Below are 27809 nucleotides of genomic sequence, written 5' to 3'. Positions count from 1 at the left end.
TCTGGGGACTGAGGCCTTGTCAGACTTCCTAGAGAGTTTAAAAACACTCTGCTGCAGTTGTAGCCCTACCTTGGTCATCACTGCCCACCCTGCCCTCCAGCCTCCCTGCTCAAAGGAGAGCTGAGTGGTGCTGGAAGGGGGGAAGCAGTATTTTTGCTTTTTTAAGGAAGTAGTTTATTCCTGCTGTTGAAGAGCAGCAGCGCTGGTGCTGTTATTTGGTAACTGGTGTGTGACAAGGTCTGTGCATGGCAGCAGTGACCACACTGTTCTGCTCACACAACAGGACTGTTCTCCATGGCTCTGCCTCAGAACCAGAGAAGAAATACCTGACGGGACAGGAGGGGAAGTGGCTGTTCCTACTCACTGAAAAAAAAGGTGGTCATCATTTTTAATAATTAAAAAAAAAAAAATCAGGGCTACTTTAAATTGTGACTTGCCTCAAACAATTGAGAAATTCTGTTGGTTAAAAAAACCTATACACTAGACAGAGTTTCCTGAATGACTGCTGGCTGTGCAAAACACAGACTGTTTGCATGAGCAGGAGTAGCACAGGGTTAAACCATCAACAACAGGAAAAAAACACCCCACACTGGTCTACTGAAAACATCTGCATCATCCTCTGTGGCCCACAGCTCAAACCTGGGTCTCCTGACCCTCCTCCATGTCAGTCATTCCATCACCTCCTTCATAAGTCAGGTACAGACTGTTGGGCCAGGGCTTGGAGAAGCACAAGGAGCTGACCCTGGGCTGCACAACAGCACATGCTATGAGGTCCTTTAGGGTGTCTCATGTCACCCTGGCCAAGCAATAGGCAGGAGGTTGCTCACCTGGGCTCGCAGTTGCCACTTCATTCACCTGCTTGTATTTTCTATGCATTAAAGAACAAGCTGCCATGACACGGCTCTACCAGCGCCCAGCCCAGCTATAAAGCCAAACATCATTTTTACCTCTAGCTCTGGATTCCACTGTAGCATTGTCCTCACCGCTGTCACCCTCACGGCCATTAAGAGTTCCAGGGTGAGGTGCCCAGGCGGCAGAGGCTGAAGGCACATGGACAAGTCTTCCTGACCCACGCACACGTGTCACACGTGGCAGTGGCTCTGCAGCGTTTTTTTTGGATGAGTGACTGCACCGGCATTTGCTTGTTTACAGCAGTTAAACACATTCCATGCCACACTCTTTTTCAGTTTTTGTCACATTTCACTTCACAACCACTTAAACGTAACCCACCCCCCCATGATGCTCCGATTTATGCAGGTAATGTATTTTATACATTAACACAGAAAGCTGCTTGTCACTTTTTCCTCCCGCCCCCGCCCCGCAGTGACACGGACCTCTAGCACACTAAGGGCTGGAGTCACAGCCAGCAAAGAGTCCAATGACCAGCAACACTGTCTGAAAAAACAAAACACTTTAATTAGACAACTGCAAGCACCTCAAACAACTGGTTATTGTTACAGCATGGGGCTACCGGCTCACAATCTAGTTATTGCAAAGGCATGTGAATAAATTTCATATGGACAAAGTCAAGAAAAAGTGGCACCGTCGTTACACGAAGATCAGAAGTAAGCTTACATTCATCCCACTGACTTCTAAAAGAGGCCAAACCGCACCTCCATACTGTACATTCTAAAATCTGTATTGCCTATAAGCTTCAGCCTATGCAGCTTTTTTTTCCTAGGAAACATGTAATTGTTGCGTGCAGCTCACACTGGGTAACTGTATGTCTAGTTATGGGAAAAAATAAAGCCAGTGCAATTTGGTTTAGAAACATGTAAAGCTATGAATGGAATGAGCATGATCTTGCTTCTTGGATTATTTTACTCACTGCACTGTAAATATTTGCAGCTATATCCTTCCTTAACTGACTCCAAGTGCACACTTTTATTATAAAAGAGCAGTAATTCTACACAGAGAGTGGTTCTCATGCTTGACTTTTAATTTTTTTTTTCCTTAAGGTATAGTACAACTTACAGTGCTTATAAAAAGGCAACACCATATGGTACCATGTCTTCACTATCACATTGTAAGGGAGATTGCTATTTTTCTTTTCTTAAAAGCACTTAAAATAGGCAAAAGTTCTAAAAGGGAGTGCTAAATGATAATGCATACTTTATTAGAAAGAAGTCTAGCCTTCCTTTAAAGTGCCGTTTGGGGAATGAAATCCTGTAAACCAGAGCCACTTTGTTTAAAATCCAATGAACGGGAACTGCTACAGAATAGAAATCTTACACAATTCCTTAAAGCAGTTTAAAGTCCACTACATGCAATTGGTTTGCTATAAAGCTCTCTAAAACTTCATCGCTTTACTCTGAAATTGAGTCCCCAGTCCCATATTTAAATGGAAATAAACATTTACAGGGTGCATTTACATACACTATAATACAAGAATGATGTCCCTTTGCCAGAAGATAAAATTGTACAATTCCTCGCCATAACTCAGTTCTGACTTGATAAATTTCTTACGCTCGTAAATTATATAATATGCATCAGCTAAAATATTTTTTTTTTTTCATAAATAGTTACAAAACTTGCCAAAACACATGGGGGGAGGTTTCCTCTGTTCAAAAATCCGACATCTGAATGCCACACAACACAAGAAACAATGCTTAAAGACACCATAAGTGTTTTCTGAAGAAAGTGGGTGAGTAAACTACCAGCTGAAGACAAAAAACTACCCTTCCCCAAGAACACAGTGCACAAAAAGCAAAATGTCAAACAGTACCTCAAGCAAAACAAAGGTCTGAGGATTGCAGCCAGCTCACGTGTGATCCTGCTAAAGAATTTGTGACAGTCACCATTTAGGTCCGATGCACCGGAAAGTGGTTGCTGGCTTTTTATGTATGTATTTTTAAACAGCTGGGAGATTCTGCTAAGAGTTGAGCCACGGGTGCCGAAGGCATTCTCCAGCTGAAGCACGTTTTTCTGGGACCATTTCGAGCATGGGGATCAGGAAATCTGTAAACTGTGCAGCATCTTCAGGAGGCCAACCATACTTCTCCACAAGCACATCAAAAAGACTCCAGGGTTTCAGCTTGGTGATGTGTCGGAGTTCTCCTGCAAACAGAAATATTATTGGCATTAGAAAAATACCTCGTTATCCCTGTTAACGACTAATCTCTGTTTTTTTCTCCCACTCTGCTTTCACAGCACCTTGACCACGCTGAGAATCACTGCTTAGGAAGGGCAGCACTTTACAAGCTTGCTTGAGGTCCTCACAGGAGACAGCTATGTCCAATGTCAAAACCAGGAGGTCATTCCCACAGCAAACGGTATTTTACACCTGGGCTCCACGGTACGCACCATTTCGGATCTCCTGCTGGCTTTGCTCTGTCTCCTGCACACAGGGTCACTCACTGACACACGCTCATGCCGCGGCAAAGAACACCGTGGGCCTGTCCTGCCAGCCAGCGAACCCCAGCCTTACAAAACCCGCTCCAATCCACAGATGGAGGCCTCAGTACCACAGCAGAGCAGCGTTCGCCGCCAAGCGCACCGAGCAGAGGTTGGGCACTCGGCCGTTTGCTCCACCGCCCAGCCAGGCTCGGCCCGTCCTTCCTGAGGAGGAAGCGCCACTGCTGCCCGCGTCTCCTTCAGCCCCACCAGCACAAGCGGTGGCAGCAGCTGCAGGATTTGAGTTCCATCAGAGGGGACATGCGGCCAACTCGGCAACGTGTTTCAGACCAAAACAAACACAGGAAGCAAGAACCCTTCCCCCATTCGAACCAGCAGTATTATCCAGGTCTATCCACGGGTCATCCGGCAAGATGGGGAAAACTCTTCTGCTGCTCCCTGCTCCTCCATTGTCATCTCCCTTCTTCCCGGGCATAAATCTGAGCCCGTCAGTCTCTGTGTGGCACTACAGAACCCGCTTCAGAGACCCCTGTGGTGAACCCATGATGTGCCCTGAACTGCTGAGGAGGGTGATGGGTTCTCACCCAACGCTGGAAGCTGAACACCACGCACCCACAGCTTGACAAACACACTACACCATCTGCTATGGGGACACGCAGGCCATACTATTTGTAAGCAAAGTGGTTTGGCAACCTTATTGTTGTCCTCAACTATAATCTACTGCCCATAAAACACCACCAGATGTCAGCTCACAGGTCTGAGTTTCTGTACATCCCTGTGGCTGCAGAAGCTCCAGGGCAGGAGAAGAAACCCATGTCTTCACACTGTCCCAGAGAGCCTGAGCATCTGAATGCAACAGATTAAACCTGCCACAGGCCCAGCAGGACATGGTTCTGCTACCTCAGGCGACCGCAGAAGGTTTCAGGCAGGATGCAACACGACAAAGCAACTCTCCAGGTGCTGCCATAAAGACCCCAGAAGAGCAAGTGTGCAAATGGTTGATCACTTGCAAGAGACCTGCTGATGACAGAAAGCGAAGATGTGCTGCCCACCGCTGGCCCTGTGTCCTCTTTCCACCCCACAGGGCAGGAGGGGCGCTGACAGAGACCACCGTGTCTGCTGCTGGCTCGTGTCTGTCATTTACAGCACAAGCGTGTCCATGTTCCAGCAGAACCCGCCAGTCAAACACCGCAATGCTGCCTGGGTCCCAGACCGACCCGCGGTGTGAATTCGGAGCGCTGTGTTCACTTCCAGGCGCACTCTCAGCGCCTTCAAATCTTTGTGCAACTCTGAAATTTAAGTGCTGAAAACCTTAACTCCTTTGAAGGTTTCAAGAAGCATGTATCAGTGACTACTAACAGGGAGTAAACTTTCTAATAAGAACGCATTAAAAATATTGCCAAAAAGTGACAGAAAACAGTGACCTGTTATGGACTGCAAGCAAAAAATGGCTACCAAAAAAATCATGAGGTTGTGTCCACAGCTCCTGCAGCTCACAGCATCCATTGCAAGGGTTGCCATAATTATTTACCAAACTAGACTAACTTTGGGGGAGTGCGTGTGCGCGCACTGTCTTCGTCTTTCTATTCAAATTATACAGTTTCAGTTTCCTCCCTCAGGCTGTATAAAGTAAGATTGCAAGATGAGCCTCCTGGTGTCACTGTGGAAGGCGAGTTCATACTGTTCGAATACTCTTCTTATTTTGTGGAGGCTGGGTTTGAAACACCCAAGCTAAGCCCAGCACACCCTGCACAACACAATATTCTGGAGTTTCCTCCTGCTGAGGAACAAACTATTTTAGCACTATGGGCTGAATCCTGCCACAAGAAATTCTGTGAAGATTGTAAAAGTGTTTAAGAAGATGGAATAGAGTAAAAATTATCTGTGTGGCGGCCAAGAATTAAACTAGTGCTTCAGATTCCAATAAAGATCATGGTGCTGACCATGGAAACAAAATAAGGTAAGTAAAAGGCAATACAAACAACTGAGGGGGCCAAGAAACTCAAAGATTTTGTTTTATTGTGGTGGGTCCATCCCATTTCCACCCTAAAGCTCCAGGGAAGGCCACCTTAAACAGAGGTCTCTGGTAAAATGTATTTTCATCTGATCTCAAGCGCTCAGGCCACAGCAGGTGAGGACCCAACGCAGCAGCTCGCTGGCCGGGGATGCAGTCGGTCACCCCTGCCAGCCCAGCAGACACAAACCCTCCCGGGGCACCAGAGAGGCTGGCGGTGCTGGGGTGGCCGAGGACATGGGTATCTGGTGCCCAACTCCATGAAAAAGTCTTTAAAAAGTGAGCAGAAAACTCAACATCTCCATTTTTCCTCCACAAAGCATTTGTTTTCCTGACTTGAGACAGCAGAATGACTGGTATGATCTGAAAATGCAGCTTGGGCTGTTACTCCTTCGTCCTGCATTTGACATTTTGTGTTTCCAGTAAAACAGGTGGGGTCCAGTACGCTCTAGGATTGCACAGCAAACTTGCAGTTACATGTTGCGTGGTGGGTGAAGCAAGTCTTTTGAAGCGCTTAAATCCTGCCCAGAACGTCAGCAGATGGTGCCTCTGAGGAAGCCACTGAAGTACCCAGAGGACTTTGCAGTGGAAGAAGCCCACAGAGGCAAGTGAAACCACCCTCTTTGTGTACCACAAACACCACTGGCATCATGGACATTTTAAGATTTTATGGAGTCATTGGAAAATGTCAACCCCTCTGGTACAAAGTGACAAACAGGAATGTGAGATACCCCATCTTCATGGGGGTCTGGCTGCAGGGTCTTTGTATTTCAGTACCTGTCCCTGACAGTGGGTGCAGGCAGGGAGGGCTGCGAGCCTTTCTGCAGGCTCTGCCCCTCGCTCCAGCAGCTGCAGCTCCTGTCATGGAGTCATAGAATGGTTTGGGTTGGAAGGGACCTTAAAGATCACCTAGTCCCAAACCCCTCTGCCATGGGCAAGGACACCTTCCACTAGACCAGGTTGCTCAAAGCCCTGTCCAACCTGACCTTGAACACTGCCAGGAATGGGGCATCCACAGCTTCTCTGGGCAGCCTGTTCCAGTGCCCCATCACCCTCATGGGGAAGAGTTTCTTCCTTATATCTAATCCAGATCTACCCTCTCCCAGTTTAAAGCCATTCCCCCTTGTCCTATCACTACATTCCCTTGCAAAAAGTCCCTCTCCAGCTTTCTTGTAGGTTCCCTTTAGGCACTGGAAGGTTCTAGAAGGCCTTCCCATAGCCTTCTCCAGATTGGTCAACCTCAGTTCTCTCAGCCTGTCTTCATAGCAGAGCTGTTCCATCCCTCTGATCATTCTTGTGGCCTCCTCTGGACTTGCTCCAACAGGTCCATGTCTGTCCTGTGTTGGAGGCCCCAGAGCTGGACGCAGGACTCCAGGTGGGGTCTCACCAGAGCAGAGTACAGGGGCAGAATCACCTCCCTGACCTGCTGGACACACTTCTTTTGATGCAGCCCAGGACATGGTTGTTTTGCTGTGCTGCAAGTGCACATCACCAGGTCATGTTGAGCTTCTCATCAATCAACATCCCCAAATCCTTCTCTTCATGGTTGCTCTCAACCCATTCTCCACCCAGCCTGTATTTGTTCCTGGGATTGCCATAAACATAAACCCATAAACATACCTGGGCAGGTACCTCCTGCCCAGCCCTTTTACTGCTTTATACCCCTACAGGCCTCTCGGCCCTGAGTTTGTTCATCTCATGTAACCTGCGGTGGGTTTTGCGCTGCTGACAGGGCCTGTCTCTATGACCCCATGTGCGTGGGATTCAACACTCACTGCTGCGGGGGGAAGCGCTTGTTTTAAAGTCACCCCGTGCAAGTTCCACTGGCTGTCCCCCAGCTCTCAGTGGGTGCTGATGCACAACAGCTTATCCACTGTCTTCCCATTTTGTAAACCTTTATTATTCCTCCAGCAACCTTCTCCCCCCCACAACCAAAAGCCTCAGTCATTAGTTAGACTCCCTCAAACAGCAGCTGCTCCACCTCCCTGATCCTCACTGGTGCCCTTCTTCCCACAGAGGTTCCTGCCGTACCAGAAACACCCTCACATGGAACAGACAGTTCTAATACAACAAGAAGAAGATTCACTGGACTGTTTCCTGCCCTGTGACCCCCGCAGCTCAGCCCGCAGTGCCCCACGTGCCCGATCAAGCCGGTGGGCACTACCGACAAGCTGTGCGCTCCGGCACGGGTGGCAGGGCTCCAGGGAGCCGCAGCGCTGCGCTGCAGGACGCACGCTCGCCAGCTGTGGTCAGCATCCCCAGATGTTCTCCCATTGCGTGATGGGGTGCTCCTGACATACCCAGTCCCTCAACACAACACAGTGCTGTCTTGTGCACTGAGGGGACAAAAAACACTTGAAGCATCACCACATTCCCTCACATGTCAAGAACCCATCTTCAAGAGCAGGCTGAGCAAAGACAAAGTATGAAAGACAGAACCGCCAGGCCCAGTGCGTCTGCTCAGGTTAATTACTTTCTTGTAGCAACTGATTGTAGACGAGTTGCATTTCTGTATAATGCCAAACACAGCCAAGTCATCATCTCTGGCTGCGGTGTCAGGCATGACGGTAACTCGGTGCATTTTCCGCGAGACAGCGCAGTGCAGAGCGGAGCAGCGCGCTCCGTCCCGTCACAGCCGTCCTTCCTGCACCCTCTCTCTGCAGGGAGCTTACAGGAGCGTGAGCACTGACTGCACACGGCTCCGTGCCCATCTCCCAGGTACTCCCCCCCCACCTCCGGTATTCTTTAGCAGTATCACCTGCTGGACCACCACATACGATCAAAAGCAGTTGACAGATGATTTTCCATCACCTTACAAGCTACACATCACTTGATTCCTTACATTTACAGGAACACAGGACAACAGATAGACACAGACATATGTTAGAATCCACACGTTGTTGAGTACATCCCAAAATTAATTTTAAACGGAATATTGAAACGAATACTGCAAATCGTGGCTTTTCTCAGAAAGCCAAGTTTACACCAAAATTCTTCTTTAGTACAAGCTCTCCATTTAAATGGATATATTTCTTCAGTACCCATAAAAGAACATATTCTCCTTTTGGATAGTATTATGCTTTAAATTAGTGTTGCATAAATACCGTTACCTTTTTTGGTGAAAAACTCCTTGGAATATTTCCCCAACATAGCGTATTTTCGAGGGATTTTTCCCAGCAGTTCAATGATCAATGCTATGTGGTCTGCATTGGAGAACATTGCCAGCAAAACAGAAACATACAACAGTTTAATCAGTACATTGCATGCACACACTAACACTGGCCCGGTACAGACAGAAATAGATTGATCTGGGTAAAAAAAGATGTGCAAGCAGCTTGGTGGCTAATTTGGAAAGATGTTTTCAGCAAAACTTCCTTCTCAAAACAGCATTTGAGTATCAGCTGCTACAAACAAGTTTTGCTGTGCAGTTTAAAATGTACCAATAGTCATTTTTCAGAACATTAAGCTAAGAAAAAAAAAATTGTCACAGATTCCTGTGTATTTTGTTTTTCAACAATTTTTGTTGTGTGATTTCAGGAAATGCTCCTCAGCGGGACAAGCTACAACCAGCCACAGCAATTCCACTTCTGTCTGCATCACGGCACCTTTCAAAAAGAAGAGGTACTACCTCTGCGATTGAAGAATTCCCGAGAATATTTTCCAGATAGAGCAAAGTGCCTTGGGATATTGCCTAGCAGCTCTATGATGTGTGCTATGTGGTCTATGAGGGAGAGAAAAAAAGGATACGGGAGTGGAGGGGGCAGGGAAAGGATGGGATAAAAAGAAGAGGAAAGAAACTGGAATTAGTAAAAAATCAGAAATAGTTTCAAATCAACAATGTTTGCAGCAAATCCATGCAGAGGTTTCCAGGATCAGCAGAGCTCTGGCATCATCAGCAGCATTTAGGAACCATGAATGATGCCCACATTACCACTGCAAAGAGCACTTACAAGCAAACAAGCATGAAAATGGACAGGTATACAGATGGAAGCAGGAGTTAATTCTGATTTAAAAAAAAATTAGTAATCGCCTAACTCAAATAAAAATACACAATGTAAACATTATTCCAGCGTCACTCTTATAAAGAGAAAAAACTACAAAGTTTAAATGTTTGTTTCTTTTCTAAACTAAAATGTTGTTATTCTCAATCAAGTTTCCACACATATGCAATCTTACAAGAAGGGCAGTTTAATTCCTTCAGGCAGTTGTTAAGTAGATGAGTATCTGCAGAAGGCAGTTTATGCCCACCCATTGCTAGTGATGGAACTTAAAACTAAAAAGAAAAAAATCATATTTATATTCTGAAAACAATGTGGATGAACAGTTCACTCAAATACAAAACTTAACCCCATTGTAAGCTCACTGGAAATTCCAGAAGAGTGTGAAAATATACAGAAATATAATATGTCAAAAGATTCATACCTTCATCCCTGGAATAGTCTTCACCAGAGTGTGGTTCAAACAAATAATCTCCAGTTGCTAGCTCAAAAGCCTATAACATAACATACACATTTATGGGTATTTCAGAAATAACATTTTTGATCTTAAGATGTCAGCAAAACATCACAACTATCTCAGAACCAAGAGGGAACGAACATTCGAAGCTCAAAGACGACAACTGGACCTGAGGCTCAGGGGAGGCCACTTACCTGGGGACTGTCACACCTGCAGCGCCGGGACAGCGGAGCCCGGGCTGTGGCAGGAACCCCCGGCAGCCCCACACACAGCCCCACGTTTGGCCACGGGCAGCACATCCGAATCCCAGCGGCTCTGCCCACTCAGCTGGGATGAACAAAGGAGACGGACACAGAATATGGAACCGTGGTCCCTCCCCAGCCAGCGACCCCAGGGCTCCATGTGCTGAGCAGGGAGGATTTGGGACTGCTGAGCAGCCCTGTGCTGGTTCCCAGCAAACAGCATCCAGCTGCGGAGGATGCGGTTCTGAACACATCACCTGCACGGGGTGTCTGTGTAAGCTGACATTAAACGTGTTTAGCACATTAGTGTGCTGTCTCTTGATCATGTTAAATATGCATAAGTTAATGAAGCTGAGAGAGAGCTATTTCTAAATATTCATTAAAGAGCTACACTTGTATTTGAAGGCTAATTATTTGTCAGAGATTGCATGTTGTGGACTGAAATACCTAGGTCTGAATCAGAAATAAAAACCATATATAATCCATCCATAATTAATCACTTGAAACTAGCAAACACGGTAAGCTTCCTTGGTGACTCCAAATCTAAAACAGTTTTTAAAAACGTATTTTTGTTGAATCCAAAGTCACAGAATCACAGAATGGTTGGGGTTGGAGGGACCTCTGGAGATCATATAGTCCAACCCACCTGCTAAAGCAGGTTCACTAGAGCAGATCACACAGGAATGTGTCCAGGCGGGTTTGAATGTCTCCAGAGGAGACCCCACAACCTCTCTGGGCAGCCTGTTCCAGGGCTCTGGCAGAGTAAATACTGCAATAATGGAGTAAAATACTGAGACTGACATTGCCGAAGGAATCTGGAGCAGACACCACGATGACTGATCCCTCCAGGCCATCGCGATGCTTCCATGGGATGCTAACCGTGTGTCATGGCAGGACAAAACTGAGTTTTTCTTTATGGGCGTAATGCATATTAAAAAGTCACAAAGTGCTGAAATAAGTCTGAGAGCCCACACCTGTGTGTAGCCTAAATTGTTTAACAGTTCTCCTTCTGCTCTGGATCACCAATTACCCAAACAGCCACAGGAATGTAATTCTTTCCAGGTGGTTTAAACACCAATCTATTTTTCATTCCCAAGACCAGGGAAAACATCTGATCCAGAAAATCATTCCAAGAATCAGGCAGAACTTCCTGGCACAGTTCTAGGAGGGGATTTTGCTCCGTCAGAATATTGACTACAAAATATTAGTCTCCTGAAAGCATACACTTTTCTGTTCCAATTTGTAATCTGGAATTGTTAAATTACCTTTAAATTTAGCTTATTTAAGGGCACTTGGCTTTTTCAAGCTGTGAACTGCAGTGTCATCCAAGTGGGCTACAGCCAAAATAATTCATTGCAATCATACCCGGCAGCCAAAAAAGCAAGAGTGACCCTTGTTGACATTCTCGTTGATCCTACAAACAGGTATTTAATTTCTGAAGTCACTATCACTAACAGTCATTCACTTTTTTTCTTATTCTAAAGCTCAAGATTGAGTTTTCATTTTACATCTTAAAAAAATGCGAAGGACTTCTTAAGTTACCAGGTATTTAAACTGAGGAAATTTTTAGAGTAGACAGAGGAGATCACTGGCAGAGATCCCTAAACACAACATGGAGAATACGGTTGTTCTCTTGAGACAAGAGTCCCAAGTGTCCCCTCTGTAACTGATGGGAATATAGTCATTGGAAGAGCCAGGTCAGCTCTCCTGCTGATGGGGCTGATTTCTGAGGACTTTCAACAAACCCATTTCTATTTAACGGATTCCTGGGCAACAACAGAAATGTAGCTGAATGTAGCCACGAAGGCAGACTCCAAAAGAATACAGCTTCTGTCTCCAAAAATGAAGTCTTAATAGCTTGTTATGTCTGTGTGGGCCTAAGAGGATTAAAGTGGAGAAACTGTGCAAACTGTTCACAAAGAAACAAGAGGTAAGCAAACCACAGCAGTACACTGGATTTTAGATTTGGTTGTATATAAAAAGAGCTGCAAGCTCTCATAGATTTGGGATATTTATACCACCCTTTTGCTGAAGAGAAACTAAAGCTTTTCAAAATTATGATGCTGCTGCCTTTTTCTTTTTTGTATAGCTTTGACTCCATGCCCAGCATGGGCTGCAGCTGTGGCATCTCAGATATTTGATTTCCTAACTCTCCTTAAAGGACTCTGCATCGAGAACAAACCAACTTCTGACTTGGATGCACACAGGACAGCCCAGAGACAGCCTTGCCTTGGGGTGCCGTGTAATAATAAATCTTGGCATTCATGCAGGACAGTGTCTCACAGGTTCATCTGTAGCAACCTGGTAATAAGTTCCTAGAGATCTGCAGGATGGACTGGCTACATAGCACAAGATACATGATACTAGTAGGGACTCATTTAAAAAATATAAATCCTTGACCATGGTTTTACCATGAAGTAAAATAATCAGCACTAAAAACACAGTAATAAACCACAAGAGGGACAATGACACCTCTGGACTGTGTCAGGGCTCTGCTCTTTAAGCTGATGTCCAAAGGTGTGGTGCACCAGAAGGCACGTGCACCCACTACTGAGTCAGCGCCACCGCTCTGTGCTGCTGGACTCGGAACCAGCTCTGGGAACGCACCGCTGCTGTGGGCTTCCCCAGCACCCTTCAGCACCCAATGACGCTTTGCGCCCAACTGTGGGTACATAAAACCACCCCGTTTCCAATTCCTAAGTTGCTGACGCTCTGTAATAAAACCAGGAGGTGGAGACTGACTGACAGCAGGTTGGACATGTCAGCAGAGCACCCTCACAGTAACGCAGGCTTAACCACATGTTGGGCTGTACGCAGGGGCGTTACCAGCCCTCGGCGGCAAGCAACTTCCCGTCAGCACCCACACCTGCACACTTGGCACCACACTGAGGCCACCAGTACGAGACAGACCCTGCCAAACCGGAGAAAGACCAGGGAGAACCTCTAAGATGTGAGGGGGCTGAGCGGGAGATGCAGGAGGAGAGGCTGGTGGGGCTGTTTGTTCAGGTTGGAGAAGGGAAGCAGAAAGGGGCACTGCATTGCCGCACTCTGCCTGACAGGCAGTAACAGAGAAGATCAACATACACTCTTCCCAGTGAAAGGACAACAGAGAACACACACGCACAACAAGATGGAAAATTCCAAGTGGACATGAGGAAAAAATTGTTCAGCAAGATGGGTTGAGCGGTGGGCCAGGCTGTGGGAATGGTGTCCTGACAGATACACACACCTCAGCTGGGTGAGGTTCTAAGCAACCTCATCTAACCTTGAGATTAACTCTAGTTCAAGCAGGAGGTGGAGTACCACAGTCTCCTTTCAAACTAAATTTGGCTATTATTTCTGTGATGCTACAAATACAGATTAACCATATTTACTTGCTTTCCCTTTGAAAGTATTAACTTATAAAAACTAGTTTCTTGACAGAAACTCAAGCTTTGAATTACCATGATCTTTTTTTACTTAATGTTGACATTTCCCTCAACAGAAATCAGCATTTCAGTTATTACATGGAGATAACAAACGAGATACAGCACACTCAACATATGGCACAAAAGCCCAAGCCAATCATCCATCCTTACTGACTGTACTGGCAATCGCTACTGATCACTTTCCTAGGGTTATCACAAAAAAACAGCCTAGACTCCTTTTCTCCATCTGCAGATGGAGAACCTTTCATAGAAATGGTCACACTGCTGCTTCTGTAGGCTCTAGAGAGGCTATTATACCTCTCCTGCCATGTGATTGTATATGAATGTACCACAACACTAAACTGTTGGCATCACTATTATATATTATGGATCCATGTCTAATCGCACAATTGGAAATAGCTACATTTTCACTGTGCGACAGCTGTGCACTCAATCTGGTGACTGAAAATGGATGCATGCCTAGCGAAAGCTGTCTGGGAGAGGACTGCAAGAACAATCCACTTGGACTGCTTCAGCCTCCCTGAATTCCTCTTATGAAGCCCCAGCTGAAAAAGGACAAGTTATAGGCCAGAATTATTATTTTGACAGATGAGATCAGGCTCTTGGCCAGAGTTTCTCTGCCTCAGTTGCAAAGAAGTGCTGTGAATAAGAAGACTGTACCTGTTTTAAAAATAGGCTTAATTTTAAGAACGTGGTTCCATAGGTAAGTGGGAGCATGGAAAGAAGAGTGAAAAGCTTTTGGAGACGCACACCAGCTGACAGCTTGCTCTCCCATGGATATCCCCCTCTGAAGAGTCAGGCAGTGAAACAACATAAAAGGCATTTTGCACTGTTAGTGCTTGGTAAGAAAGGCCAGATGTACAAAACACAGACGTGCATAGGAAGCTTGAAAAGGAAATAGGTTTCTATTATTTGCTGTACTCCAACCTCAGAACCATGCACATGCTGAGTGGTTGCTTTAGAAAGTCAATTTCTTCAGAAAATAATTTTCTTTTGAATGTTTCAGGTTGTCCACCCACCACCTCCAAAAAGGGTATACAGTGATTAATAACAGCATTTTGTACTGTGTCTGCCTACTGAAAAATATGTGCATAGTGACTTGAAGTTCTTCTCTTCCCTCAACCAGACTTAATTTTCCATTTTTCCTCAAAATACTGCTTCTGTGCAGACTGAGGCTTGTCATCACACCTTCAGTATGTGCCACTCGCCCATACTAGCATGATGATACTCGTGATCCCATGGAGACACGATCATTATTTTCCCCACTTACAACACAGGAAGGGTAGTTAAGGATGGTCACCTCTCCCCTCCACTTCACATTAGAGGCCATTATGGAAAGAAGTGAACTGGGGGCTGAACTACAAGCACCTACCTGAAGATTTAATTTTAACATCATAAGTTACTATATTCTGCTCAGTCTTCATTCTGCCCCTCTGCATTCTCTCACATGAATAGAAATGCTCATAATAAAACACACCCTGTAGCCTTGGTTGTCTTGTAGAAGCATCTCCCACACTTTGAAAGCTGTTTGCCTGCTCCCTTTCCCTCTCACCCCAGTAGTATTTTCTTTCATCATTTGTATTCTTTTTGGGTAGATAAAACACCAAGTACAATTTTCTCCTCCTCTGACTTCCTGACGATATACAGTTATGATATATTTGCTAGTTCTTATTATAAAACCAAGATGTTTCAGGAATCACAAATCACTGCAAAAGCCACCTCAGATATGTGTTAAAATCATAGTCTTGTTAATGTCCTGGCTTCTGACACAGTCATCTCCTCCCCACAGTTCAAACAAGACTGTACCTGATGAACAACAGAAGTCAGATGATGAGACTCATCATTTCAGATGCTTTTCCTGTCTCCAATCCAAAGAGCATTAACAAGGAAAAACAGAGGAATCTTGGAGCTTGCAGTAATTTCCAGAAGCAACACAAAGGGACACCCTCTGCCAGTGCTACCTCCCTTATCTTGCCAGGATTCCTTGGCAGAAGCACTGGAGTATTGTACTCCATGGTTTTTGAGATTTAGGAAATGCTAAATCATGCAGTGCCTGTTCAGATTCTGCTCCACAGAAAGCAACCCTCTCATTGCTGCAAATGTGGAAATTCAGCCTGATAAAATTAAATGATCAAAGGTGGTTTCAATCCTGCCAAAGGCACTGCTGGCTCCAAATCTGTTCCTTTTTTTGGGTGAAAACAAGAGATGCACCTCCCTGTTGGCATCATTACAATAGGGTTTAGTACAGCAAGGGAACACAGAATTTTCTAGAGTTTAATAAACGTGGAGAGAGATCCTCACTGTCTAGCTTTCCACGACAGCAGCTGAGCATTCCACTTCAATAGGCCACATTGTTAAAAGAAAAAGAAAGGGCACTGTGCGATTTCCTTAGCAAAACTTACAAACGTCCAACAGACAATAGCAGAAAATAATCACTCAGACCTCAGACATCAAAAGTTTGAGAAAAAAATTTAAGTTACACTTTTGTTGCCACCTTTGCAGAGCACAGAACAAGTGAACAACTCTGTTATAGTCTGGAAAAGCCCACTGGTACCCAACTTCTTTCATGGGCTTCACAGCACATCATTCACGCACTGATTACAAGCCTCCAAAGAGATGTATCATCCTCTTTTTTCCCCTGCCTTTTTTTTTTTTACCTTTTTTTTCTTTTTCTTTTTTTTTTTTTTTTAAGAGTCCGAGTCTCAGACCACCAGAGCAGAGGCCTGAGGATACTCCCTGTCATCCTCTAAATCTGAATCAAAAAGGTACTGTTCCTGTTTGGAGCACAAGAACTGGGTCATGTTGAACAATCTAACATGAGGAGATTCAGCTCACAGACTGCTACTTATTCACTGACATAACACCAAAAGAACTGTAATGTTATTACCATCAAGTTATTTCTCCCTCTCTGCACTGTTTCTCTTGTATTATGTGCTAACTGGGTAGAGTCCATACATGGCTCTATGCAGCCTTCCAGCACAAGTCGTCCTGATCAGAATCTCTGGTTATTTCCATGATAAAGACAGTACTACTAAAACAACACTTTTCTTTCCTGAAAGCTGCACCAAACACATGGGGTTGGTGGCTAGACAAAGCCAACCTGTATTAGCAGAGCCCAGCTGAGGAGAACACTCCATGTAGATGCAACATGCAACATCCTAAAAGCCAGTCTGATGAGGGAGGAATGCTCAAAGTGGCTGTGCATACATGAACATGGGTGCTTCGCATGCTCAGGGCACCATCATCGAAGACTTTTGTTAAAAACATCATCACCATTTCCATCCGCACTACTGAAGACTATGTAAAAAAAACTGATGAACAAAGGGTATGATGAAAAAAGACAGCCTGCTGCTGCTGTGACTCAACACAACTTCTGTGCTTAACACTTGCTGCCATAAATACAAGAACCAGTAGCTCTGCTATTCTCATAGTCAATGCTATTCCCAGCAAGGAGGATTATTGCATTAGCAAGCAAAAGGCATTGGAAAACCTCAGGCTCAAATGGAGATTCAAAAAGCACAAGAGCAAGTTAAGATCTCAGTGAATCCTGGTCCCATGCATTCCAAGTAGTCCTTCATAAAATCTAGCCAGGACACATGAAAAGATTGAGGTGTTTTATGTAGGCATCTGGAGGTCAACCTGACATGGAGATTCTATGAACCTTAAACTAATTCAAAGAAAGGTCTGGTTTTATTGTCTTTTTTTTTTTTTTTTTTTTTTTTACATTGAGACATTATCTAGAACAGGGATGTCAAACTCATTTTCACCGGGGGCCACATCAGCCTTGCAGTCACCTTTAAAAGGCCGAACGTAATTTTAGGACTGTATAAATCTAACTACTCTGACAATTATACAGTCCTTTGAAGGCGACTGCGAGGCTGATATGGCCACTGGTGACAATGAGTTTGACATCCCTGTTCTCCTGTTCTAGAATAACTGACACACTAGTGGATCCAGCATCCAGCCTTTGCTCTGATGCTACTTTTCTATACTTTGCATTCACATTCATTCACATCATTCATATTAGGCACACACTTTTGCAATATGTGTATTATCCTTCCATATAAGCTGAGACAAAAGAGCTCATCCAAAGTCAAAATCACGATCAGAATGAAGGACAGGATCCGTAATTATGTAACACGGTTTCCACTGGAAAGCCACACAGCACCTTTCCTACCCATTCACAAATGCAGTGTTTCTGACAGGTGGATATGATCAGAGCAATTCCTTACCTAACCTGAACACAACCTCAAACTTAGGTCACTTACTAACATGCAGCTACCCCTTTAATCGACAACCCTTTTTATTTTTTAATTTTAAAAAAGCGGGGAATGAGAAATACCATGTGCAATCACTATGGAGTCAGCTGGTAGGACACTTTTTCATGTGTGCTCGGTACTGTCACACTGGGCAAAGTACGGAAGGATGGAAAACCCGCCAAGGAAAAAAATCATGGCAATGCTACTTGACCACTCATTTCACGTAAGTACGGCTTCCAAACATGCTCTTAATGACTCAGACTTGTTGTACAAGCAAAGCAACACAACAAAGAAGTCTCTGCTCTCCTTTGAGAGTCTTGGACAACATGGCTATCACGGCATCTGACCCATATTTTGGCTGAAAATAAACAACACCTTCAGCTCCTGCTCCAGCAGACAATCCTTTTGAAAACACACATAACACGAAACACTAGAGTAAAAAGTGAATCAAATATGGAACAAGAGCAAGGTAACCTAGAAGGGCATTTTCTGCACTACATCTAGGTACAAGGAATCCAAACTTGATGAAGGTAAGTGGGACTACCATGGTATTATAACACTTTGGTACCTCACAGTTCTCAGCCGCTTTAGAGATTGGAGAGAATCAAATCACAATTTCCACAGATAAGCTAAATAAGTTAATTGCAAGTTTGCAGCTCTGCATCAGGAATGTTTCCCTGGCCACTAATCTCTGTGAGAAGTCCTCTGCAGAAAGAGCTGTTAAGGTCTTCAAGCCAGTCCCTGCCTCAGAGCTGCCTGCCACCCGATGCAGGATCAGCACTCACAGCACTTCGACCCATCTTCTCAGCCATACAGGAATGAAAGCTCATCCTGAGGGGCTGTGAAATGTTGAACCTTCAGGGTAAGCTTGACAGACTGCTCTCTATTTTTCACAGGACTATGTAATGACAGCAACTGAATTCAACAATTGTATGTCAGTGCTGCAAGATTATAAAATTTCTACAGCATTTTTTAAGGGGAAAAAAAAGCAAAGTCTGTGGCAGAAGACAGAATTCTGGTGTTTCTGCCTCAAACACTTTACTGTCTTTAAGGCTGACATAACAAAAAAGCAGAAGTATAATTTTCTCACAAAAACACTGAAATTTTGTAAATAATAGGAAATCCGAATTAAGACACCCCTAGTGACAGATGCTTTAGGCTTTTTTTTTTTCCCTTAACTTTGAGAAAGGACTCGCATGAAGAAAGCAGTAACACTTATGTAACATGGAAAAGGATTAAAGTGTAAAGGGCTGGACAACCCCAAGTATTGAGAGAATATTACATTCCCTGGGTGTGATGCCGCTACTAAGTACTTCACTCTATTTAAACACAATCGTAGATAGACTTCAGCCTTTTCCATGTGGCTTGAGCTAAAAGACTGTATACAAAATTAGCAGGGGGTAGGTACAACCTTAAAGGACAACGAATATAGAGTATTCAATACCACAAAAAGGTATTAAGTTCAAGTAAGGTTTACAAAATAACAGGTAAAAGGCATGAAAGGTCTCTATAGTAATTTGTAGTTAGGTAAGAGAATTATTCAAAGAATTCAGCATCAAAACCGCAGAATATTTTCTATGCTTTGTTTTCAATGTAATAGAAAAATTCTACATTTTGCCTCCAAATGGAAGAATAAATTTGGAAATGGATGTTTTTTTCTGTGTACTAAAACAAGAGCTATAGTATTAAACTCCAGAGGAAACATACTTGCAATTTTACTTATGAGTTAGTTACTTCCAACACATGGCTTACTGAGCTTATAATATCTGTAGGATTTTATGTTCCTTTCAATCCTCCTCCTCTCTGAGCTCTGCAATTCTCACCCACGCCTGCAAACTGTGTCTAGTATTTGAGTCTTCTCCTCCTCACACTTTCTCTTTTCAGACATGTATTTGTAAAATACAAAGATTTTAATAAGTTTCACTTTGAAAATAGACAAAGATATTTCTAAATGTATTTCCAAAACTATCTTTAATGAGAAGATGCATGTAGCTTATTTGTCCTCAAAATGATATTACAAACAGAATAAGTGATTCAGAAATTCGAATGGTTTTTACTTTTCCTATTTAAAGATTTTTTTTTTAAATCTATAATTTCAGTTTTACTGTGTTAAAACAGATTCTATAGAATGTTACCACATATTTTATTAATAAAATAAATTCCTTCTCTTCTAAGAATCTAAAGCTGTGACTTACAAGCCTAATCTGATTAATGTTTTCACTGCACTTGGCAAGAATTTGAAGTATTGCGCTATTTGGCTACTTTATGCGACAAAACGGAAAGGAAACACAGCAAACAGTTGCACAGATTCTAATATGGGAAGGAAACATGCAGTTGTACTATTTCAGTTAGACACTGACATTCAAACTGCACATGTATTGCCCTCCAAACTTGTATCTTTTTGACCGCAAGTTTAAAATGCATCAAATGAAAATTAGAAGTGTTCTCCAAAACACTTGATTAAGAATGCTTGAGAAATTGAAACAGCTATCTGACACAACATAATTTATGATGATGTATTTGTGTCAAATATCAGAACCATCCTCATCAGGTTTCCTCACTAAATAAACAATTGTTTTTAGGAGGTTTACTCTTGTAAAATGCACATTGTATTGTTCTTACCATACATGCTGTACTCCAGATATCAGCAGGTGTACTGTAACCTGCTCCTATTAAAACCTCTATGGATCTATATTGTCTTGTCTGGATGTCTTCCGTGAAGTGTTTATGCTAAAATAGAAAGAATGACATTAATGGAGAAAATGAACAATACAGACCTGTTCTAAACAGTGAAGGCTAAATAGCTTAAAATAATCAGTTATACTTACCACCCAGCAGGCATTCCCCAGGTCAGCAATTTTAACTCTAATTTTATCTGCATTTCTTGGGTCCAGTGGATTCACCAGTAAGTCAGCAGCACGAGTTTTTGCTAACACAGGCAAAATGCAGAATAGTTAGTATTCCGAACATACTATTCATCATCTCTGAGCAGTTTTGCCTTGACCCTTTATCCAGTTTTGTAATACATTGAAGACATCAAAATAATTTGCTGAGTGTTACGCGAAATTAAAGCAACATAAATAGGATTTCTTACCTTACATTTCAAGCGCAAATTTTTGCATTCTTAACTGCCAAATGACTGCTATTAGAATATCCAGAGGAACTTCTAAGCAAAAATGATGTATATGTTTCCAATAAGAGATTCAGACAGAAAACGCTAAAATTTAAACTCCAAGAAATCCACAAGAAAGATCCGTTCTTGGAACAGTTTGGTTGAGAAAACAAATTCTGCACTTCTACCTCCAACTAAGGTAAAAAAAAAAAAAGGCTTCATTTTTTTTTAACTTGTCCCAAGGGAAAAAAGACTCATCAAAACCTGGTTGACTTGAGAGCCTATGGGACTGTCACCCATTTCACAGATAATTCAGTGCTGAATCAAAGTTCTCTGAAGGTTCTGTTTGTATTGAGTATGATCCAGACTGGAAGGCAGAACTTTAATTAATCCTGCAATCTTCAGAAGCTCTTGGGACATTGACAGCCCAAACATATGACAGTGGAGGACTGTTGCTTTTCTTTGTTTTGACATACCACCTACCACTGGAAAGCACTGGAAAGCAAGCAAACTGACTGGAACGTGGAAGATAGAACCAGATAGCACAGATCACATAGCAGCAGAGGTTCATCTCAGTTTCCTTGTCCCAAAGCTAACAAGACTAAATTGGAAACTAGTGGTAAGAAAGAGGTACTAGATCCAAAAGGCACCTGAGACTCCAATGGGGATATAAAGACCCATTAAACTGGCGTAGGAATTGCAAGAGGAAACCACAACAGACATGAGACAAGGAGTAAAAATACAGGATATCTGATGGTTAGGAGTGACTGAAGTCAGATTCAGATCTTCACTTGCTGGGACAGCAAGCCTGAAGGGGCCATCAGGGCACTGAAATACTGGCCAAACTGAAGAGAACGTGGCTGGATCCACCAGGGGAGAGAAGGAAAGAAAACACCCGACTAAATGGCAGAAGACAAAAGGGGCAGTGATCTCAACAGAAGAGTCTTAAAAAGCTGGAATGGAGTCCTAGACTCAAGTTTAAAAAAAGCACCAATACAGGGCATTAAAGTAAAATACACTGAGAGAACAAGGTTGGAACACAGCACTTAAAAGATAGGAACTGGTAAGCTTTATATTGAAGTCTTTCCTTACGAATATGCTGCATAGTACAGTCCAGTTTTTAAAACATAATCACATACACTATTCAAGAAATAGCAGGACCTTTCTCAATTCAGTAGCCCTGGCAAAAAATGAAGATAGTACTAAATAAATCCTTCCCACACATCTTGTTGAAAGAGAAGGACTGCAGTAAATATAGAGAAATGAAGGGGAAAAAAGCCTCATCAGTAAGATGTCTGAATATGACATTAAAACCCAGCTTTCTTCAATCTTCTTCTACCAGAGGGACCTGACACAGTTAGAGGCAAGGCAACACTTTTGTGTTTTTCTCAGGAACTCAAGACGTTTATGTCCCGTAGTTTCTGAGAAATGAATATGAGACCTTGCATTCTGAATTTGACAAACATGGATCATTCACGACTGAAGGTGAACTCAAAAGCAGTGTACTTTTTAGCAAGTACTCTCAAAAACATCCAAAGGAGCTCACCCTGAGCACAAATTAGCAACCATTTCCAATTTTCATTTTTGTGTGTCCTAGTTCCATAACACTGAGAAACATCACCTCCTCTTCTCTCAGTCTCAGCACAGCAGTATACTTAGTAAACATTCAAACACTAGAATGAGCAGGAAAGTCATGAGGAAATTAATAGATCTATCTTAAGGGCATTTGGTCATGCACTGAAAACATGAAAAAGGTAAAAACTTAATAGCTGCTCAACCCCTGAATACAAATTGGTCTGTGCACTGAATGAGGCAAGTATCCTGAAGAAATGAGACCGTGTTACTTGATAATGTATAGCAGTGCCTAGACAGAGAGGAACATATGAAGTCTGCTTCTCTACGAGAAAAGGGCACTGAAGTTATAGTGGAAAAAAAAAAGCACCATTTAAAAATATTGAATAGCGTGCAGCTGTTGCATCTTTCTCGAAATACCTTAATCTGTTTTATTGCTGTTTAACCCATCATTATTATTGATGACAACTAATACCAATAATGCTCAGTTTATCCTCTTTCTGTGGGAGAAGTGAGCTGTGGATAGATTGACTACCTTTCTTCTTTCCTCCCTTGGAGGTCTGTAAATCACTCCTGAAAACATCAATGAGGAATAAAGTAGGTTTGTTTCTACAGCTATCGGCATAAGTTGCTCCCATGATGACAAAACCCAGCCTCATTCTCTGGAGGCATGAGGATTTTGCACATTACCTCAGGAAAACAGCAGTAGAGGCTTTCTGCCTACATACTGTCAGCAGCACAAAGGAAGAGGTTACGAGGCATCTAAGGAACCTCCTGTATGTTGTTAAGGGACTAGAGAGTGCACGGAGATGGACTGGAAGTCTTATGAGCCTGGATCTTGACATTTTCCAGAAATACAGCTCAACTTGGTTGTATTTTATTTCATATTTCTTGCCTGCTTGCAGTTTACCTTACCTGTCAAGCTCTGTAATGAACTGTCTGAATTGCTCTTTTAAAGTCTTAAACCAAGAAATACACTCAACTGTATTTTTCAATACATGTCTATTTAAATTTAGCAACTTTATCTGGGACAATGTTGATGCAGGCTTGGTGATCTCCTCCTGAGCTATCTCATTTTCTTCTATCCGCTTACAGATTTAGTCTCTCAGTATTTTCTTTATTAAAGCTGAAACCCATATATTTGTCATTTAGCCACTGACACTATAAATAAAACCTATGCGTAATACCCTGGAGCTATTTAATTCAATGGCAAAAATCCAGCTCTTTGCAATGACACCAATATTTCACCTTCCATGTCTTCAATAAATAGGATTTACGGGCAAAGGTTTTAGATCTGAGCAGCCCTGGTAGCCACAATTTAAATGTCTAAAACCACACAGAATACAGAAAAGCCATAACAAGTTGAGAGTTGGCAACATGCTTTACAGAGACACAGAACTCATCTTGTTGAGTTTTAATAAAAGGTTAAGAGAGGAACTGTTTCAAACAGAAAAGAACCATTAATGAATGAAAATACAGCATACTAAGAGAATTTTTGAATATGACTGAGAAAAGATACAACAAGAAATAATAGTCAGAAGCTGAAGCCAGACAGGTCCAAGTTTGCTACAGTTCTTCTGAAATAACTCTGAGCACTGACCAGTGGAACACTCTTCAACCACACCAGAATTTTTTAGCATTTCATTTGTCCAAATCAAGAGCAGGTGTTATCTTTTTGGAAAATATGTTTTATGCCAAACATAGAAGTTGCTGGGCTTAATAGATGGTGTATTAACAGGCTACAAAGATTATAAAAGGAAGTCAGGTTACATGATGTCATGATCACCTTCTGCCTTTACAACTATGGGTATAATGCTTACTTGCAACTATAAACTTCCTTTTCTCTTTCCTGTGCAGACTGACCCATCAATGCAAATATTTAATCTACAATAACTCATCTAATATTCTTACAAAGAAGTTCTACAGCAGAAAAAAAAAAAAAAACAAAAAAAAACAAAAAAAAAAAAAACAAAAAAAAAAAAAAAAAACAAACAAAAAAAATCAGAGTTCTGCTTTTTTCTTAAAATGTAAGATGGTAGATTTGCTTGAATTTAACAAAAATGCTTTTGTATTGTGTTCCAAACTGCATCTATTGAACTCCCAGGTTTGAATGATCAGAGGGCAGCCTGGAAAAGAAAAGGCTCCAGGAAGACCTTATTGTGGCCTTTCTATAATTAAAAGGGGCCTGTAAGAAAGATGGGGACAGACTTTTTAGCAGGGCTGATTGTGACAGGACAAGGGGTAATGGTTTTAAACTAAAGAAGGGGAGAGTTAGGCTATATATAAGGAATACATTTTTTTACAGTAAGGATGGTGAAACACTGGCCCATGTTGCCCAGAGAGGTGGTAGATGCCCCATTCCTGGAGACATCCCAGGCCAGGCTGGACAGGGTTCTGGGCAACCTGATCTAGTTGAAGATGTCCCTGCTCATTGCAGTGGGTTGGACTAGGTGAGCTTTGAAGGGCCCTTCCAGCCCAAACTATTCTATGATTCTACGAATGCAAGAAAAATAACCCAATTTAGTTAAGTAAGCTTAGCTAAACTGTTGCCTTTAATAAGACTATTATTTTTTTTTCTTAACCTAACCATTGCCTTTCTGTTTCACATATTCCATATATTTGCCTCTTCTTTTTCTAATGTAACACATACCCAATCTGCTAGCCAAAAGCCTTCCATCAGCTCAAAAGTGTTTTTCCCCCCCCCTCTATTTCTAAATACCATTCAAAACCAATACATTTGCTTTTCCTTGAAACCTGCTCTTAGGAGGTCAAAATTCACCGCAATGCTTTACGACCAAGTTAACTTAAAAACAGCCTCTTCACTTCTAGACTTCTGCTCTTTTTGCCAAACATCTTCTAATCATAATGGAAGTTTTGCATTCACACGATGTATGATTCAACGAGCAAAATGTTCAACATAGCTGAAACCAAGAAGATGAAATAAGCCAGCAATGAAAAAAAGGGTTTCCAGCAGTGGGTTGGAGCTGTAACCCAACCCCAGCTATTGTTAATCAGACTCCATACCCCACATCTCTCCCCAGGTCTTGGGACTGCCCAGGAAAAAGCATTTGGGAGCAGTCTGCAGAGATTCCTCTGGCTGCAGAGGCTGGCACACAGGCACCATCTTTTCAGTGGGTGCTCCTCAGACCCAAATGCAATGCAGGCCAGGGCTTTAGTAGATTTGGCACCAACCCAGAAACTAAAAACACTTCATCTATAGGTATAGCCAGCCTCACTGAGAGGCACTAGACCTAGTGTTCAGGCAAAGTCACAGAAATGGTGTGATGGAATTCCTGTCTGTTATCAAGAAGTCCTTCTGTGTTACTGAAAGAAGTGTGTGGCAGCCTGCTTGTAAGGCTTGGTACTGAACTGTCTGCCAAAAAAACCCAAAACAAATAAAAAGTAAAATCTGCATACACAGGTCACTTAACATAGATAAAACATACACATGACGTTTAACCCCACTACTCACTCTACATAAAACATCACCTACAGCTCCATGAGACTTCAAGCATGGTATATGCCACTAAGAGGAATACTTACTTTTTGGCAAATCCCCAGTGCTTGAAGCTGAAACTGTTCTGCTCCTGTCATGCGATGGGCTGCTCTCCTCTCTTTCGGTTAAAGTTGAACCTTCAGAAACTGCAGAACCACAAGCTACAGACTCTAGAACCCCAGAGAACACTGAAGCTGGAAATTCAGAGAACTGTGACTCAGGAATTTTATGACGTCCATTTGGCAATTCACCATTAAACTGTTCATAGGAGCTGCTATAAGAGTAATCACTTTTTGCATTTGGCTCATCAAGATTATACTCCTCTGGATTTGGACATTCTTCCTCTTCATCATCTTCATCTTCGATCTGTTGTTCCAATAGGAATGGGCCGTTCACAATATGGCCATTTGCTTTGGGGGACTCTATCCACTTAGGGTCTGTAGGGTCAGTGTTGACAAGTTCCTGCTCAACGTCATCATCTTTTTCAGTGTTTTCTTTCTCTGTGTCTTCTTTTTCATCCTGATCTTCTGCTTCACCTGAAATATTTCAATGAGCAACACAGTAGATCATACATCAATATACCATTTTAAAATTAAGCATTCATAATTTTTAGCTCTTCAGTAACTACTTGACTTCCGACATATCACACAAGGAAAAGACTAAATATCACTGAAATATGCAAAGACCTTAAAATCTAAATTAAAGGCAGAAGAAAGAACTAATAAGGCTGTTGGAAAAAATAAGCAATGGGAAGTGGTCCGAGAGGGGACAATTCAGAAGAGAAGAATGCTATGAAGGAAAGATATATGAGGTCTTGAAAGCAAACTTTACAAATCCGTAACTCAATCTGTGTCAAACAGGGAGTCATGACACAAGTAGGAAAACTCGCAGTAAGGGCACAACAAAACTAAACCAAACTAAACAACAGCCTCAGTAGTTATATTTTTATCAGAATTGGAGAGAGGTGACAAGAAAACCAGGGAAGCAAGAATGGAGCTGGACCACAACAATTGCGCTCCAAAACACCAGGACTGAACAAGAATTTTAACAAGACATCTTAAAAAATTTTAGTGAAAAAGCTGCAATTATTATTACCTGGTAGATCATTACAAGCAACATTTTAACAAGGAAAGGGGAATGCAAGGATAATTCTAACTACACTAATGTTACAGAATAAAAGTTCATCTTATTTTTCTTCTTTCTCACCAAGATATTCGGTTATGTCACTTCACTTAATGTTCTATGACAACTGACTGTTCTTTTGAAGTTTCTATGTTCTCTTTTGTGGGATTTGATAGCTAGATTGCTGTTGATATTTTTCTTCACTTCTATAGTAAGTTTGACTTTTCCTTTTTAGACTTTGTAGTTATGATTCTACCTATAGGAGAGAATGAAACTCATTGATCTAAGAAAGTTTGGAGACTTTGCTCATTGCATCAGATGTGATGCTGCAAGTACTTCCCCCTCTGAAATAGTAAACTCAATAAAAGCAGGTAATACTAACCATCATCATTTCCAGCTTCTTCATCTACTACCTCTTCTATATCGGCTGTTTTTAGTTTCACCTCTGGGTGGTACTCATCTTCTTGTTCATTTGATGGCACAGCAGAGGTTACATTTTCTTCTATTTTTTTCCTTTCAGCCTCTCGCTCTAGTTCTTCTATTTCCTGCAGGCGTTTTTCTAACAGCTCAGCTTGTCTCTTCTGTTTTTTCTTCAGTTTTTTCTTTTTGTTTTTGGATATTTTTCCCACCTGAAATATTAATACAAATGACAAAAACAAACCCTCTAAACAATTATTCTCAAGGTATCTCACACCAAATTCAACTGCAGCACGATTCCTTTCTATTTGAAAATACCAGATGGTAATTAGTATAAT

The 27809-nt window shown here is 42.5% G+C and overlaps 1 protein-coding gene across 5 annotated transcripts in view; it reads right to left on the bottom strand.

Moving 5' to 3' along the window:
• Positions 1-1394: 1394 nt before the first annotated feature.
• SRPK2 (SRSF protein kinase 2) overlaps positions 1395-27809 on the bottom strand; it is a 140382-nt gene continuing 113967 nt past the window's right edge. For 3 of the 5 annotated variants that reach the window (XM_065838110.2, XM_071803443.1, XM_071803442.1), the window contains 8 exons: positions 27437-27683; positions 25980-26468; positions 20581-20681; positions 20375-20482; positions 9791-9860; positions 8997-9089; positions 8479-8571; positions 1395-3057 (listed from right to left, as the gene is read on the bottom strand). In XM_065838110.2, coding sequence (XP_065694182.1) covers positions 2873-3057; positions 8479-8571; positions 8997-9089; positions 9791-9860; positions 20375-20482; positions 20581-20681; positions 25980-26468; positions 27437-27683 — 1386 coding nt within the window. In that variant the 3' untranslated portion in view covers positions 1395-2872. The remainder of the gene's footprint in view (positions 3058-8478; positions 8572-8996; positions 9090-9790; positions 9861-20374; positions 20483-20580; positions 20682-25979; positions 26469-27436; positions 27684-27809) is intronic. The other 2 variants (XM_065838075.2, XM_065838084.2) reach the window with 2 other exon arrangements.

Source organism: Patagioenas fasciata, chromosome 1 (assembly GCF_037038585.1).
Source record: "Patagioenas fasciata isolate bPatFas1 chromosome 1, bPatFas1.hap1, whole genome shotgun sequence".
Taxonomy (NCBI): Eukaryota; Metazoa; Chordata; class Aves; order Columbiformes; family Columbidae; genus Patagioenas; species Patagioenas fasciata.
Note: the sequence above shows the minus strand (reverse complement) of the source record. Positions and strands in the feature narration are given on the sequence as shown.